Here is an 18564-nt window from a genome sequence, read left to right on the forward strand (position 1 = left end):
TTCTCCAGCCTGCTGCTCATGCTGGAGTTGGCTTTCCCTCTGACGTAACTTTCTGGCCCACGACCAGGAAGTGATTTCAAAGGGGAGCCTGGCCAACGCGAGCAGCAGTCCAGAAAAGTTGCTTGTTCTGCGAAGGTTTAAAGAGGTACAGGGGGTTGGGGGGGGGCACTCCCACAATGATGGCACCTGGTATGGTACACCTCCCCCACCCCCTTACTACCCCCTGGCTATTGGATAGCATTATTGGCAATGATTCTCACATGCTGCCTACTGCTAACCCAAAAGTCTCTCCATATCAGAGGGGAGGCTTCTGGGTTAGCGGCAGGCAGGACATGAGAATTGCTACCAAAACCATGAACTGATGAAGCAAGCCTTACTAGGAAGAGTACAGGGAATGGGAGGTAAGAAAGTTGTTTGCACGGTGAGGGTACGGGAGGGGTGAGAGGAATGAAAGATGCTGGCACGGGGTAGGGAGAGATGCTGGCACAGGGGAGGGGAGGGTAAGAGAAAGGAAAGATTCTGGCACAAGGGGAGGGGAGGGAAGCCATACATGGTGAGGGGAGAGGGTAAAATGTTGCACATGATATTTGAGAGGAGGAAGAGAGATAGTACATGGAGGGGGATAGGTTTAACCCAAGGAGCAAGGCAGGGGAAAAGAGAGATGATGGACAGTAGGAAAGAATCAGAAATGATGGATAAAGCAGAGGAAGGGAGAGAATGCTGTATGGGAAGAGGGATGCAAGAGAAGGGGATAGAGAGAGGTATCGGGCATGGGGGTGGATGAAAGGGAGAGGGAGACACACAGGAAGTGGAGGGGGATAAGGAGGGAGATGTTGGATCCAGGAGCAGAATGGAGTGATGGAGAGATGTCTGGCAATGGGAGTGAGGGAAGAGAGTGGAAAAAACTCTGGACCATGGAGGAGAATGCAGGAGGGAAGAGAGAAAAGGGAGGGAGATGTCAGGCTATGAGAGTGGGAAAGGAAGGAAGAAGGAACAAAGGCTGAGCTATAAGGGTAGAAGAAAGAAGAAGCTGAGAATGGTAGAACCATAAAGGGGGGGGAGATAGATATCACAGAGGGTAGAAATATAGTAATGGGGGTACATGGAAAATAAAAGGGAATGGAGGGCTAAGAAAGGAATGAGATGGAGAATGGGAAAGAAGATGGAAATTTGATAGGAAGTTGAAAAATGAAAACGAGGAGAAGGGTAAGAAAGAGGCAGAAAAGAGCTAAAAAGGAATGATCACTATCTTGGAGGCAGGTGTAGTGAGGGAATAGATAGAACAGAGTAGAAAATACAAAAAGATAGCAGCTGCTTGAAGGAGAATTATCAGAGGACAGGAAAGCAGAAAAAAGAAACTGGAACCAACATGATGGAAAAATAAAACATCCAGACAACATAGGTAGAAGAAAACCATTTTATTTTAAATGTTTTACGTGAAATATGGATAATTAGGAAAAATATTGTTTAAATTTTGACATGCTTGCAGAATTTGCTAATTTCCCTTCCCCTTTTACAAAACCATAACACGGTTTTTAGCGCCATCTGCGGTGGTAACAGCTTTGACACTCATAGGAATTCTATGAGCATTAGAGCTGTTATCGCTGCAGCCGATGCTAAAAAAAACTTGCTATGGTTTTGTAAAAGGGGGGCTTTGTGCACAGAATTTTGACATTTTTTTGCACAGAGTTTTGAATTTTTTGTGAAGAATTTTAAATTTTTTTGTGCAGAATTTTGCCAGGAGTAGCACATATATTAAAGAATGTAATCTATATATTTGTTTCTGCCTTATTCTGTCCAAACTCTACGCCTGAGCAACACCTACTGGCAAATAATGTGCCATCATGTTACAAATTATATGCATCCCACATTAGTGTGTTGAGTTTCTCCATAAATCTGCCTTTCTCCTCCAATTCTGCTTTGCCCACAGAAACTTCAACTTTGCTTTAATCCTAGCATGGCTTATTATAAGAGGACCACTGAATTTTGGATTTGCTTTCTATCACTGAGCAAGTAATCCAGTCATTAGGTCACTGACTAGTTCATCAGTGCTGTAATTTCATCTGTATTGAACACTGATGTCTTTCAAATACAACTCATATCTAATGAAATCCCTTACTCGCTTATTAAAAAGTGTTTTTTCAGCCTCCGTGCTCTGAGAAGAGTGAGAGCATTTTTTCACCAACAACACATCTCTGTATTGGTTAAATCAATCATTTTGTCAAGGCTGGATTACTGCAATTCAGTGTATTTGGGTAAAAGCAAATTTAATCACGTAACCCTTCTGCTCAAGGAATTACATTGGCTTCCAGTGTATCTCAGAATTCAATTTAACTGCATTTGTATTGCATTTAAGATCCTATTTGGCATTTTTGCCACTTTGATTCCTTTAGATTGGAATGTTCATAGATCTCACCTTGCCAGAAGTTCTCAAAATTAAAAACTTAAATTTTCCTCTCTCAGTGGTAAAAATAGTGGTTAAGAGATTTAGTTATTCTTTTGATTTTAAAATTAACCAAATTCTGGAATGCTTTACCGCTTACATTAAGAAGTTTAGGTTCTAAATGCATGCCGATAGTTTGGGGCACAGTAATTTATTTAAATTGGTTTGGTCCCGTTGACATCTTATATTACTTCACTATAGTAGGTTTTTGATTATGAGTCAGTTTTTGTTTATTTTCGTACACATCCAGGGAGGGGTGGGAAGGGGTGGAGACTATTTTTGTCCTAATTTGACCTTTGAGTATTTATACTTGGGGTGGGTGGGTTGGGAGGATATTATTAATTTGAATAGGGGAAGGTCATTGGGAAATCTATGTTTCTGTTTTTTATTGAATGATCATTATGTGGGTGGGAGGAAATGGTTGATTATGTATAATTTGTAAGTTGAATGTGCTTTTATTGACTTATTATGCGTTACATAGCTGTGTATTGCACTATTGAAATTCGGAAAATCAATAAAGAATTAAAAAATAAAGAAGTTTAGGTTCTTTTGTTTTATTCTGGAAAGTTCTGAAAACTTTTTTTGTTTGCTAAACATTTTGGAAATTAACTATTTCAGTCTACTTTTTCTTGTGAAATTTATGTATTATGTTTTACATTATTGTAAACCGAGTCGAGCTCCTCTTGGTTGATGACTCGGTCTATAAAACTAAGTTTTAGTTTAGTTTAGTGTACCGTTGGTAGTTTAGCTACAGGTTTTATCTGTTTTATCCCACCAAATCACATAAATGAGGTTTGTTGCAGGTTTCTGGGTCTCGCTGCATAGTAGCGTAATAAGGTGGAAAGGCAGAGGGGCAGAGCACCCCGGGCCATCTTGGTGGGTGCAATGATACCTCTCTGTCCTGTCCCCCCAAGCCACACTCCCGCCCTCCCTTCCCCACACCCCCTCCCCTCTGTACCTCTTTAAATCTTTGCCAGCACGAGCAACTACTCTGGCCTGCTGCTCACTCTGTAATCTCTTCCAGGTGACATTGGAGGGAAAGCCAATGCCAGCGCGAGCATCAGACCAGAGAAGCTACTCATGCTAGCGAAGATTTCAAGAAGTATGGGGGTGGGAAGGGAGGTGGCGTGGACAAAGCATGGGGATTGAGAGGAGGGCAGGGGACACCACTTCCTCGGGTGACTGCTTCCTTCGCTAAGTTACTGTCGCTGCATCTTGTCAGGTAGAACCAACATTTCATCCATCATGCTGTGGCTTTCTTTAGGGTATACTGTGAGGTCTACAATTTGTCTTTATATAGTAGGTCCTCAAATCCGATTGGTTGGGGCTTGAGGTGAATGAGGCAGGAAAGTTTGTTGGTCACTAATTTGAATTTTGGTGGGGAACTCAGTTGGGGTCTCTTTCATATAGAATGGAAAAGTCTCTGATGAGATTAAAGATGTTCTCCCTGTGAAGTTCAGTTGTATGTTCTCTCAGGGTTTCCATAGCTGGCATCATGCTTGTTGCAGATTTTCAAGTTTCAAGTTTATTTAATTTCTTTGATTAATTTGCATAATCCAAATCCAATGCGATTTACATAAGTTCAAAAATTCAGTAAAATAATAAAAACCAATAAACATAACATTCACTACTAATACAGTAATACATGTAAGGAGGGAGGAGGTTGACAGCAATTGACATAAATACAATTCTAAAAAAATAAAAGTAAAAATAAAACTAGGGGAAGGTCCAAAAACACAGAAGGTTGGGGAACAGGTACCCGCTTAATTCTATTAGATCGTCTTCCTAGAACTATTATAGGTTAGAACAGATCTATTGGAAAGTGTCCTTGAATAGCCAGCTCTTTAGGAGACTTTTAAACTTGCTCAGTGATTTTTCTTCTCTTATATTAATTGGAAGTGTCAATGTGGGTAAATAAGTAAGATGAATCAATATTTTAGGCACAAAAGGCATTAATATGCAGTGCCAACACATAAAAACTATTTTCAGAGCACTTAAACATATTTCAATAATTTGTATATTTTGTATATTTCCTAGAAATTCCAGGTAGGTAAATATATTGCACAAAATTTAAAGCTAGTTGTTGTTTTACCACATGAAATGATACTATTTTTTTCACTAGTGCTTTTTAAAATTATGACATCTCCAAAACGGACATACCCTAGTTCACATATATGTATAAGTGCTGGTATTCTAGACTTATGTGTGGAAAATACATGTAAATATGGATATCTAGATTACAGAATTGCCCTTTATCTGGATAGTGTTGAGGTAGTCTGCCTAGATATTCTTTAGAACTATTCATTGTTTATTTGGAAAAATTAATTTAGCTTCTCTATCATTTTTGATAATTACTTTTTAATTGGAAGCAATTTTAGTTTATAAGATCATACCTTTATCTCAAGACGATATAGGTATTTATGTTTGTGTCTATTTTAAATGTTGTATGTCCACTATGGGAGTAATTTTATAGGTAATTTGACCACATGGAATAATGCTTTACACTGTAGTACACACTTGTACAATTACCTCAGCGTACACACAAATGAAAGCAGGTGCTAGGAAAATATAGCACTTACTTTTCTGAGAAACTGACCTGATTTCAAAGATTTCATATCCTGTGACTGTCAATCAAGTAATATTAATTTTAAAAAAAACAAATTTTTATAGGCAAAAGCTGACAGTCTTTCTAATGAAAAATCTAAAACCATTGCTCTTTCTTAGCAGCTCTTAATCATGAAATCACTTCTTTCCTCAAGGCTATGGCAGAAATGATGGCTGAAAACTATCATAATATATGGGCCAAGAAAAAGAAACTTGAATTAGAAGCAAAAGGTAAAGTTATACAGATTCTTAGTTGAAACTGGAAAAATGTGCGTGAAGATGGAAAATTTTTGATCTAAGTGCTATGAAGTAAGGGGGTAATGTTCAGCCTACAGCAGTCAGTATTTTTTTAAATGGGCACAATTAGTCACAGCTATTCTGTTCTGGGCCATGTATGGACACCGGCACTAAATATCTTTGACTATTTTAAGCAGGGGAGAACACTGGAGCTTACGCATGTCCCAGCCAATATTCAGTAGGGGCCTGCTTAAGACGGTGACAGGTCAAAAGCGCGCAAGACAATCGCTCGCGGACAAAAGCACGCAGACAACTCAGCGCAAAGACAATTGAGCGCAAGACAAGTAAGCGCAAAGACAATCCAGCGTAAGACATTTGAGCGCAAGACAATTGAGCGCAGCGACAACTCAGCGCAAGACAACTTGCGCGCAATTTTCTATGAACCGCTTAAGCCAGTTATGCAGGCCTCGGCTTAATATTGGTCAGGACCCACATGACTATTGAAAAGATTTATGGAACCCTGGGAGCCCCCTCCTACTTCCTGCCCCCATAGAATGCCCCTCCTGGTCTTGATAAGCCCCACCCAGGGCCTACCTTAGGACTCTGGTGGTCCAGTTCAGAATGGAATGAAATCAATTTGCTCCTGTCCTTTATGGCTGCCTGTAGAAAATGGCTGCCACAACCTCTTACTTAAATCATCTAAAATACCGGTTGGCAAATTTATTAATGCTTCATAGAAAGTGTTTCAGTGCCTGTAAATGCAGTTGATTTTTGACTGTTGGTCAGTGGTGTAGTGATGGTAGGTATCACCCCCCCCTTCTCTGCACCTTCCTTTCCATCCTCCCTTTCCCTCCGTGCTCCCTGCTCCTTTCCCACCCCTACACCACACTCACACTCTCCCTTTCCCCGTACCTCTTTAAATCTTCACCAGCATGAGCAGCTTCTCCAGCCTGCTGCTCACATTGGCATTGGCTTTCCCTCTGATGTCATTTCCTGGCCTTCAACCAGGAAGTGATTTCAGAGGGGAGCTAGGCTTGAGCGAGCAGCAGGCTGCTAGTGAACATTTAAAGAGGGGAATGGAGGGCACGAGCATGGCTTGGGAGGGCAAAGAGGTTTTGGCACCCCCACTAAGACAGCACCTGGGGTGGTCCGCCCTCCCTCCCCTTACTACACCACTGCTGCTGGTCAACAATCATAAGAATAATCGTACTGGGTCAGAGAAATGTTTCATCTAGCACAGTATCCTGTTTCCAACATTGGCCAATTCAGGTCATAAGAACAAGGCAGAAACCCAAGCAGTAGTAACTTTCCATGCTACCAATCCAGGGCAAGCAGTGGCTTTCCTCATGTCTGTCTCAATAGCAGACTATGGACTTTTAATCCAGGAACATGTTCAAACCATTTTTAAACCCTAACATTGTCCGGTTAGCTATGAGGGCAATGGCACTGAATAACATCTGTCACCCACGTAACTTCCAAGTTATAGCTTGATGGTTCTTGTGGCATAGCGAAAAAAGGAGGCTCTCAGGATGAAGGTGCCCAGCATCACTGTACTCTTCCCCACTGCAGCCACACTTTCCCCAGTATTCCTTCCCCACTGCTTGCCCCCCTCTCCCCAGCGTATCTCTTCAGTTGGTCGCCAGCAAGGAACAGCATCTCTAACTTGCTGCTCACACTAGCCTCAGCTCTCCCTCTGACATCACTTCCTGATTTTGCGACCTGGAAGTGATGTCAGAAAGAGAGCTGACGCCGGCGCAAGCAACAGGTAAGAGAATGTGCTCACTGCCAGCAATCATTTGAAGAGGTAGGTGGGTGGACAGAGAGGAGGAGAGGTGCTGGTGCCACTACCAAGACCTCCCAGGGTGGTCCTCACCTCTCTGGCGCCCCTCGCTACACCAATGATTGGGCAGAAGGGGGAGACTGATGAATCGTACTGCTGAAGAGACAGATTTAAAAGTACAGTTAACTACATCCCAAAAGTTGTAGTTAAGTGTGTTCTATATTTATTTATTTTATTTATTCAATTTTCTATACCGTTCTCCCAGGGGAGCTCAGAACGGTTTACATGCATTTATTCAGGTACTCAAGCAGTTTTCCTCTCTGTCCCGGCAAGCTCACAATCTATCTAACGTACCTGGGGCAATGGGGGGATTAAGTGACTTGCCCAGGGTCACAAGGAACAGCATGGGTTTGAACCCACAACCTCAGGTTGCTGAGGCTGTAGCTTTAACCACTGTGCCACACTCTCCCACCCTATATTATTGGCCATGACATTAACATTCTGTGATAAACTTTGCCCTCTGATAACAGCCTGACAGTTGTTTCTAAAATTGCTTGGAATGTCCCAGACAGTTAGCACTGATGTTTTGCAGTTGCTGTTCTTAGTGCACCTTAGTAAATAGGCCCCTCAATGAAGTTCATTGGCATCTAATTGACAACAAATTCAAAGAATATTTTTCTATAAGTGTACAAGCTTACCCACATTCTAATGATATTTACTAGAAGCAGAATGGTATCAGTGGTTTGGAAACCACCAGTTTCCAGATTATTGAATGCATGATTCTTCATACTGATATACTCGCATCCTGAAAACTAGGCACTTGGGACTTTTTCTGATATTCTGCTGACTGTGAGCTGTCTGATCATCTGTAGCCATAATTCTTTTACTGCAGCTTCCTGCCCTGCTTTTATTGAGAGGAATGTTAATAAGATTTATTGAACCTTGCCTTGAGCCTGTGATAGAGAGATGAGACATAAATCAGGGGAGAGTGTGGCGCAGTGGTTAAAGCTACAGCCTCAGCACCCTGAGGTTGTGGGTTCAAACCCATGCTGCTCCTTGTGACCCTTGCAAGTCACTTAATCCCCACATTGCCCCAGGTACGTTAGCTAGATTGTGAGCCTGTCGGGACAGAGAGGAAAAGCTGCTTGAGTACCTGAATAAATGCATGTAAACCGTTCTGAGCTCCCCTGGGAGAATGGTATAAATAAATTAATTAAGCTATGGGTTGTTTTGCCAGACAGTGCAGTAAAGTATAGTCATATAGCTGAGCTTAAAAAATAGTTTAAGCAAGTTTCTGGAAGACAGATCTGTTAAAAAGTTATTAGCTAGGTGAATTTGAAGACTGCTACCCTTAACTTCTGGGAGTAGACACAGACACAGTAATGTAGTAAGAGGGGATGGGGGTGGGTGGGTGGAGCACCCTGGGTGCAATCTTTGCAGGGTACCACCCATCAGCACAGTAGTGATGAGACTGGTGGAAATCCTCAAGCCCCACCAGCTGAAGATGCCTGCTTCCCAGCATCTCTGCTTTCCCCCCCTCCACCTCAGCAATGGGGGGGGGGGGGGAGTGTCTCTTAACTGCACACACCTTCATACCTTTTAAATCCTTCTATTCTTTGTCAGCAGTGAAGAGAGACTCCTCCCCACTGCTCGCGCCAGCCCTGAGCCCTCCCTCTGACATAACTTCTTATTTGTGGGACCAGAAATGCGAAGGAAGGCTGAAGCTAATGCAAGTGGTGGGTAGGAGTCCCTATTCTCTACCAGTGAAGAACTGAAAGACTTAAAAGGTGTGCAGGGAGTGTAGTTAAGAGATCTCACATCTCAGGGTCGGGGGCAGATGCCTGGCACCATCTTCCTTCCACCCCAGGTGCCATTTTCCCTTACCACACTTGAGAGTAAACAGCAGGGACTGCCAGGTTCCTCCAAGTGACACAGACTGGCCATTATCAGTCAAGGTTGTTGATCTGATGAACCATTGGTTCATCGCATGTTACATCTTTAAAAAATGCAGAAATGGACCGTGCAGGCATTAATTTTTTGGTTAATGTACATTAAAATGATTTTGCATTTGTTTTTTTAAAGCCTGCGAATGAATGCACATCCCTAATTCCTACTTCTTTCCTTCAGGTAAAGGTAGGAAGGAACAAAAATATTCCTGTACTATATTGCTGTGGCCCTTTTACTAAGCTGCATGAGGTGCTTAATGCAGCTTAAAATGATGTGCTTTAGGACATGTTTAGTCCTACAGTAAGGCCCCAATTCTACTGTATTATGTTGTTTAAAAATTTGATGCCATCTAGTGCGATGCTAAGCATTAAGTGCACTTTAATTATGCCAGGGTTTTCTTGGCCTAAATGCATGCTACTAAGTCAAAAGCAGCCACATAATTCCAAAACATACTCAGGATTCGCCCCTAACCATGCCCACTTTTAGGTAGGCACTTTGAACAAGGTGCCTAATTTTTAGAGAATCACGCCTACCAAGTTAGGTGCCTGTCAATTAATTCTAATTAATGTCAGTTATGGTCTTTTTCTATTTTCTATATGTATAAATTGCCATGCACTAATATTGCCATTAGCACATGGCCATTAAAACAAACAAACAAAAAAAAAATAGCAGGTGTGCACACACTACCACCCATTTTGTAGGCAGCAAGGGTTCACACCCTAACCAGTTAGTAATGTAGGTGTGCTGTTAGAGCAGGAATGCCCACTCTCCACCCCAATATAATCCTCTAAGAAAACCTAAAACGGGAAGAGAGCAAAATAGTAAAAATAAGAGATCTTTCCTCCCTCGCGCTGTAAAGGAGAAAAGAGGGGCAACAGACCTGAAATAAATAACAATAATAAGAGTTAGTAAATTAATTAATTAGTGAGCGGGCAGGTCCTCAGTCAACACAGCAGCCTCGGGACCCCAGCCCCTAGGCGAGCTGTCACAATAGGTGCACAACAAAAACGTGCTACGTAATAGTCTGTTGTCCCACTCCTTTAAAGAGCAGGAAATCAGCAACCAATCTGCAATGACGCCTGTGCCGGAAAGGCAAAAATGCACAGTACTTATCTGCTGGAAAATGCTGAGAAACAAATCTTCAATTGAAGTTTCCATAAACTGCTTGTAAAGAGTAAACAGTCCAACGGGGCTCTGTTTCAAAGGTAGTAACCCCCTTCAGGAACTATACACTGCAGGACAAACAAATAAAAATCCAAGCAAAACCTCCGGCAATCTGCTTTGGAAATTTTGCCTATGAACATGGACTGCCGGGGGTGTTGCTTGGACTTTTATTTGCAAAATGTAGCAAGGTTTTTAGTGCCGGCCACAGTGGTAATAGCTCTGACGGTAAGAGCTGTTATCACTGTGGCCGGCGCTAAAAACCGTGCTACAGTTTTGTAAAAGGGGGGGGAGGGGTAAATTACTTCTCTAATTTACAATACCATTCAAAATTACAGAAATAGCCATAAACCTATTGTAATTGTCACAAATGATTTTTTTCAAAATGATAGAAGATGACTCAGGTTTATATAATAAACCAGAATTTATTGTATTCCTGTTATTACTCTGATCTTTATTATTATTTTTCTTTTTTAATTGTTTTGTAATATACCAGTAGGTGGAGGCAACCATCCACTGCTGGTACCCTATGATACCTTGACAGCCAAGGAAAAAGCCAAGGACAGAGAGAAGGCACAGGACATCCTCAAATTCCTACAGAGCAATGGATATGCTGTTTCCAGGTAGAAAGACAAGATAATCTATTAGAAATTTACAGAGAAAATTGCTGTAGATATGTATGTGGAATATGATAAATTGATTAAATCCTTCCTTCTGGCTATACTTTATGAGTGGCCGCTGAAAAGTTCTCAGTCCAACCAAGAAGAGAATGACATGGAGCCATGAAACTTATAAGTTATTCCACACTTTTCTTGGCACTTTTCATTTCATGTCATTGAAACGAAAAGTGTCAAGAAAAGTATGGAATTAAGTTTCATGGCTCCACATCATTCTCTTCAAGTTTCAAGTTTATTTATGGCTTGATATACCTTGTGTTTTCTCTGGTTTGATATACCGACCATCACATGTATCTGGACGGTTTACAATATTAAAAATTAGAAAAATCTAATAAAATTTAAGATTTAGTTGAAATAAAATAAGAGGAGGGTAAAACTAAAACTATGACAAATTAAGACTTATTAGAGATGAAAGGTACTAGGGGATTGGGAAGTTTTAATTACAATGTGTAAATAAAAATAAAAAGGAAGGATAGAGGGATAGGGAATAACGAGAGGAAGACAGGGATGGTGCTTCTTAAAACCTTTTCTTGGTTGGACTGAACTTTTCAATGGCCCCTAGTAAATTGAATTAATTTTAGGGAAGCATTTCAAAGAATTTACAACAGATAACTTCTTTCTTTTGTTCCAGGGGCTTTAAAGAGCTGGAGTTGGACACACCTTCCATTGAGAAGCGCTTTGCATATAATTTTTTGCAACAGCTCATAAGATATGTGGATGAAGCCCATCAGTATATTCTGGAGTTTGGTATAGTATTTAAGTTTTTGTTCATCTTCATAGATATCCAGAAAGGCAAAGCTTCCCATTTTTGGGCTCTGTGACATGACAACCACATCAGTGGCGTAGCAAGGGTGAGAGGTGCCTGGGGGCTGTGGCATCCCTCCCCAACCCTCGTCTCCACCTCCCCGATCCTTCTCCAATCCCCCCCGCCGCCCCCCTTCCCTTCCCCCGTACCTCTAGTTGTTCACTGCCATGAGCAACAAGAACTTCAGCATGCTCCTCGTGACCCTGTCGGCTCTCATTTTTCCATCCCGTCGAGTTCTTTTCCTGTCCCTGCCCCATTACCGCAAGCTCTGTCCTCATCTGCAAAAGCCTCAAAAATTTAAGGCAGAGCTTACAAGAATGGGGCAGGGACAGCGACAAAACTTACGGGGATAGGACGGGGAAATTGAGTTCCTGTGGGGACGGGGAAAAATTTACAGCTTAAACCCAAGTATAAAACATTACGAGACATAGGCTCAAACTTGGATCCAATTCTTCTGTAATAAACCAATAATAAATAAATCTAGTAACAAAAAGAAAGCAAAACATAGTTAAGATGCACTGGATAGAGTTGCTGCCCTCTGCAAATGTAGAGTCTGTTCTTACCAGCTTTCCCTAGGCAAGAGAAGGCTGGGGCATTAGCTGCATGCTGAGGGGTAATACTGTTTATACAGTGGAACCTTGGTTTACGAGCATAATTCGTTCCAGAAGCATGCTCGTAAACCAAATTACTCGTATATCAAAGCGAGTTTCCCCACAGAAAGTAAGGGAAACTCGCTTGATTCGTTCCCACTCCCCCTCCACCCCCCCCCCCGAGGCAAGTGGCACTGCTCTACCCCCCCGAGAACCGGAATTGCTCCCCCCACTCACGAAAGCCCCCCCTGCATGATCCACCATCCCTCCGCGATCCAGCACTCCTCCCGTGATCCGGCATCCCCCCTCATATCGCTCCCCCCCCCCCTGCCGCGATCCGATATTCCTCTGTACCCATCCACCCACCCGAACACATCGCTTACCCCCCATCTGGCACCCAGCATCGGTACCAACGCACAGGACATGCCGGTGCCGGTGCCCGAAGATCTGTCCTCTTCTTTTTGCTGGGCCTTGAGCATCTGCGTATGCTTAAGGCCTTCGAACTCCCACTCTCTCGGAGAGCTAGGTGCCATTTTTGTCGCCTTCTGTGTGCATTTTCTAATTCTGCTATATCTTTTTGAGATATAGCGACCAGAACTGCACACAGTATTCAAGGTGCGGTTGTTCCATAGAGCAATACAAGGGCATTATAACATTTTCAGTTTTGTTTTCCATTCCTTTCTTAGCCACCGCCACACACTGAGCTGAGGGTTTCAAAGTATCCTCAACAATGACACCTAGCTTGTTTTCCTGGGCAGTGACTCCTAACATAAAACCCCACATCTTGCAGTATAGTTCGGGTTCCTCTTTCCCACATGTATCACTTTGAACTTGCTCACATTAAACGTCATCTGCCATTTTGATACCCAGTCTCACAAGGTCCTCTTGCAATTTTTCACAATCCTCTTGCAAATTAACAACTTTGGGTCAGAAGCAAATTTAATTATCTCACTAGTTATTTCTATCTAGATCATTGATAAATATATTAAAAAGCAGCGGCCCCAGCACAGACCCCTGGAGAACCCCATTATTTAACCCTTCTCCATCGAGAATATTGACCATTTAAACTTACTCTCTGTTTTCTGTCTTTCAACCAATTTTTAATCCATAATAGGACATTACCTCCTATCCCATGACTTTCTAATTTCCTCAGAAGTCTTTCATAAGATACTTTGTCAAATGCCTTTTGAAAATCCAAATACACAATATCAACTGGCTCACCTTTATCCACATGTTTATTCACCTCTTCAAAGAAATGCAGTAGATTGGTGAGGCAAGATTTCCCTTGATTAAATCCATGTTGGCTTTCTCTCATTAATCCATGCTTATGTATATGTTCTCTCATTTTGTTCTTTATAATAGTCTTTACCATTTTGCCCGGTACTGATGTCAGACTCACCAGTCTATAATTTCCTGGATCACGTCTGGAACCTTTTTTAAAAATTGGCATCACGTTGGCCACCCTCCAGTCTTCCAGTATTATGCTGGATTTTAAAGAAAAATTACAAATTACTAACAATAGGTCTGCAAGTTCATTTTTCAGTTCTATCAGCACTCTGGGATGTATGAGTTCTGACAAGTTTGTGAACTTTTCCTCCTTGCACTTATGTTGACAGTACTGTAATAACAACTTGGTAAGGTTTCATAACCTTGGTATATCAGTGTCTCACAGCTGTGTTCGTGTCTATGTGTGGTGGTGATGTCTTGCTGAGTGGCGTTCATTATTGTTGTGTGTTTTTGTGTGACATCGCAAGAATGTTGGAGCTTGAATATTAAATTACTTGTTAAACTTGGCAAGAGTGGAAGTCCAAGTTTATGGGGATAATGCCATGAAGAAAACGGCACTGTACAATAAATTAAGGGCTCCTTTTACTAAGCTGCGGTAGCGTTTTTAGCGCATGCTGAAGATTAGCGCGTGCTAACCCCCGTGCTACGTGGAAAAACTAACACCAGCTCTATGGAGGCGTTAGCGTCTAGCGCGCACACTAAAACCGCAAGCACAGCTTAGTAAAAGGAGCCCTAAATGCTTTTCTGAGGGGAGAGAGAGTGTCACCGATGAAAGGTCAGGGCAGCCAGTAATGAGCAGAACTGATGAAAACATTGCAAAAATTTGTTGAATTGTGCATCAAAATTTCCATCTGACTGTGAAAAGCATAGCAGACCCAAGTAAACATCGATAGAGAAACAGGAAAAGCTTAACTAAAAATCTTGGCATGAGAAAGGTGTGTGCAAACATGGTCCCGAAGGAGCTCACTGATGAACAAAAGCAAAGGAGAGTCGAAGTTTGCCAAAACCTTTTGGAGAGGCAAGAAATTTAGGGCCATGTTATCACTGGTGGTGAAACATGGGTGTACCAATAAGATCCTGAAACAAAGCATCAAAGTGCACAGTGGAAGACAGCCAATTCTCCAAGACCAAAAACATTCCGCCAGTCTAAATCAAGAGTCAAAACGATGTTGCTAACCTTTTTTTGTATCAGAGGGATTGTGTATTATGAATTTGTACCAACTGGACAAGCGGTTAACTAAGTTTACTAATTGGAAGTGCTGAAAAGGCTGCGTGAAAAAGTTAAGACAAAAATGACCTGAACTTTTTGCCAACAACTCATGGCTCTTGCATCACGACAATGCATCAGCTCTCATGGCACTGTGTGTGATGGAGGTTTTAGACAGAAAACAAATAACTGTATTGGAATACCCTCCCTACTCATCTGATCTGGCCCCCAATTACTTTTTTCTGTACCTGAATATAAAGGAAATGTTAAAAGGAGGACATTTTGATGACATTCAGGACATCAAGGGTAATACGGTGACAGCTCTGATGGAGCAATTCAGAAAAAAGTGTTCCAGAATTGATTTGAAGGGTGGACTAGGTGCTGGCGTCAGTGCATAGCTTCCCAAGGAGAGTACTTCAAAGGAGACCATAGTAATATTCAGCAATGAGGTATGTAGCACTTTTTCTAGGATGAGTTCACAAACTTAATTGCCAGACCTTGTATACCATCCAGTCCAAGCGATTTGCTACTGTTCAGTTTGTCAAACTGACCCATTACATCATCTGGTGTTACAGAGATTTGTTTGAATTTCTCTGATTCTGGCACTGGTAACTCCCCCACATCTTTCTCGGTGAAGACCGAGGAAAATAATTCATTTAATCTCTCTGCTATGACCTTGTCTTCCCTGAGAGCCCCTTTTACCCCTCGGTCATCTAATGGTCCAACAGATTCTCTTCCTGGATTCTTGCTTTTAATATACCTAAAAAAGATTTTACTGTGTATTTTTGCTTCAAGCGCAATCTTCTTTTCAAGGTCTCTCTTCGCCTTCCTTATTCTTTTGACTTGACATTCCTTGTGCTGTTTACAATTGTCAGATCCTTCTTCCATTTTCTGAAGGATTCTCTTTTAGCACTATCTTCCTTCACCTCACTTATTAACCATGCCAGCTGCCATTTGGTCTTCCTTCCTTTTTTTAATACATGGAATATATCTAGTCTGGGATTCCAGAATGGTATTTTTAAATAAAAATCCATGTCTAATGAAAATTGTTGACCTTTGCAGCGGCTCCTCTAAGTTTCTTTTTTACCATTCGCCTCATGTTATCATAGTCTCCTTTTTTAAAGTTAAGTGCTATTATATTGGATTTCCTGTGCAAACTTATTCCAGGGATTATATCAAATCTGATCATGTTATGATCGCTGTAATCAAGCAGCCCCAGCACCATTATCTCCCACATTAATTCAAGTGCTCCACTAAGAACTAGATCTAGAATTACTTCACCTCTTGTTGGTTTCTGAACCAGCTGCTCCTTAAAACAGTCCTTGATTTCATCAAGGAATTTTATCTCCCTAACATGCCCTGATGTTATATTTACCCAGTCAATATTGGGGTAGTTGACATCACCTTTTATTATTATGCACTATTCACAAAGAGATAACAAAGAGGAGCGCGACTGCGCACTAAAAGGCCAAGGCAGGAAACTTCATCCATCAAAACCACCAATCAGCAACCAAGAAAGGCTGGACATGTGTCAAATTATCGTATGCCACTCAATACCCTCCGTGAGTAATTTTGGATGTTCCAATTGCAAGCTGTACAACCAGGTGGACTGAACGAGAGTATTGAGTGGCATACGATAATTTGACACATGTCCCGCCTTTCTTGGTTGCTGATTGGTGGTTTTGATGGATGATGTTTCCTGCCTTGGCCTTTTAGTGCGCAGTCGTGCTCCTCTTTGTTATCTCCGCCCTCCCCCAGCCGGCTCGATGGTCTTCAGAGTTAGTTATTCTGGTTCCTGAGGAAGGGAGTTTATTCCCGAAACCATGCCTGGTTGACCTACTTTTCCTGCGGATTTTCTTGCTTTCGGGAGTCCGTTTCACCACTCATTTCTAGCTAAGTCGGCGCTTTTGATTCTTGTGGGAGTTGTTCTTGGGGGTGGTTCTCTATAAGACTGTTGATTGACTTCACTCGTGTGTGTTGCTTTGTGCTTTATTTTTTGCACTTTTTGCACTTATTGATTTATTTCACACACCTTGGAAGTGCCCTATGATGGTGTGGGGGCAGGGACTGGTTGTCCTTGTCTCATGATGTGAGCGCAGGAGCTTTGCTCCTTTCGCTGCTTTATCACACTGAGGGCACTCCTTCACTAAAATTATATTAAATTATTCTAATTACTCTTCGGAGTTTCACTGTTGTGTTTTCACGAGTGTTTGGATAGTGAGCATTCTCTTAGAGAACCAATTGATCTTTACTGCCTCTTTTTCTGGTGCATGCATATGAAGACATCTAGACACGCCTATGGATGCCTAAGACCAGTGTAGGCATGGTTTACACCAGAAGTGGCCTTAGTTCCTATGAGCGTCAGGAGCATCGCAGAACATTCAGCGCGTCTCCCTCCGCTAATAATGGCTGTCACGATTTAGTAAAGGGAGGGGGGGGGGTATGTTCAGGTAGACTAGCATACAAATTATGCTATTGTGAGACTCCTGTGGGGATCTGCGTTTCAAAATAAGCTTTTCAATCTTTTTATTTCACCAGATGGTGGCAGCAGAGGCAAAGGAGAACAATTTTACTATGAGCAAGAAATCAAGTTCTTCGCCAAGGTATTGTGTGTGCCCCGTGCCTTGTCTAAATGCAGAGCACATTTTCAAAGCTATTTCTGTATAAAATTAATTCCTGCTGTGAACCTGGCATGCCTTAGTGGAAAATTATGTTATCAAATGTTACATACTCAGTTCTATCTAATAAAATTCTTTAAAAAATGTATTAATAAATGTGAAGTATCCATAGATTCCACTGAGCATATTATGTCTCTCTCCCACCCATTCCGCTGTATATATTGTATTAATGTCTAAAACTTTTGGAAATATTTGTCTCACAAGAAAAGTGGAAAAGACAGAAAGAAATGTAGCACACAGTTTATGTTGCTGGTGATGAATTTATATGAAATTGCACTAATGGGTTCTTTTACTAAGGTGCGGTAACCGATTTAGCGTGCGCTAAATGCTAAGTGCATTACAGTCATCCTGTGGTATGCAGAAGAATGGTACATGAAACTGTCCTCTTGCATTCTGTTAACCCAAACTAACAGAAACATGCCGCCATTTAGGGACTCTTTTTCTAAGCAATGGTAAGCAGCCTCAACAACCATGAATCTGGTGCTGCAATTGTTGAAAGAGAGGCTGAGTCCAAATTGGGGGGGAGGGGAGGCTAGGACCCTGAGGCCCCCAAGAGGCTCGCCACTGCATATGGATCTAAACAGAGGCATTATGATATTCCCAATTTTCTTTAGATGTACTTTCTGAATAATTCGTAATATTCTGTTTTCATTTTGTACACTTCACACACTGAGCTGAGTATTTCAACATATTGTGGCTGATTCTATAAACGGCACCTAAATCAGCCAGCACCTAGAAAAGTGGCGTCAGTTGTGTGTCAATAACGTCTAGGTGCTGTTTACAGAATTGCGGCAAGTGGCGCCTATGTGAAAACTTAGGCGCCTGAATTTAGGCCAGGGTTTTAAAGGCCTACATTTCAGGAACCTAAGATTTTGATGAATCGTGCTTAGCAGCACCTAAGTCACGCTCTACCTATAGAAACGACCACATAGGTGTTAGGCTCTGCTAAGCACCATGCGATAGGCACCTATCTTTTATAGAATCGAATAGGCACCTATTGCCCAATTCATTCTTTTTCCAATTATTAAGGCTATTAAGAGTATTTTGCCAATTAAGTTAGGCTTCTAAAAGGCACCAATCCGGCCTCATTCCGTCGTTGGCTGCCTGCCGGACAGGCGGGTTTGGCTCCCGTCTGTCCGGCCAACTAC

The 18564-nt window shown here is 41.9% G+C and overlaps 1 protein-coding gene across 1 annotated transcript in view; it reads left to right on the forward strand.

Moving 5' to 3' along the window:
- Positions 1–18564, forward strand: part of RYR2 (ryanodine receptor 2) — a 1389277-nt gene that overhangs the window by 919301 nt on the left and 451412 nt on the right. Inside the window, 4 exon segments of the mRNA XM_033937646.1 lie at positions 5203–5278; positions 10669–10795; positions 11481–11596; positions 17277–17341. Of these exon segments, the coding sequence (XP_033793537.1) occupies positions 5203–5278; positions 10669–10795; positions 11481–11596; positions 17277–17341 (384 nt within the window).

This window comes from Geotrypetes seraphini, chromosome 3 (genome assembly GCF_902459505.1).
Source record: "Geotrypetes seraphini chromosome 3, aGeoSer1.1, whole genome shotgun sequence".
Taxonomy (NCBI): Eukaryota; Metazoa; Chordata; class Amphibia; order Gymnophiona; family Dermophiidae; genus Geotrypetes; species Geotrypetes seraphini.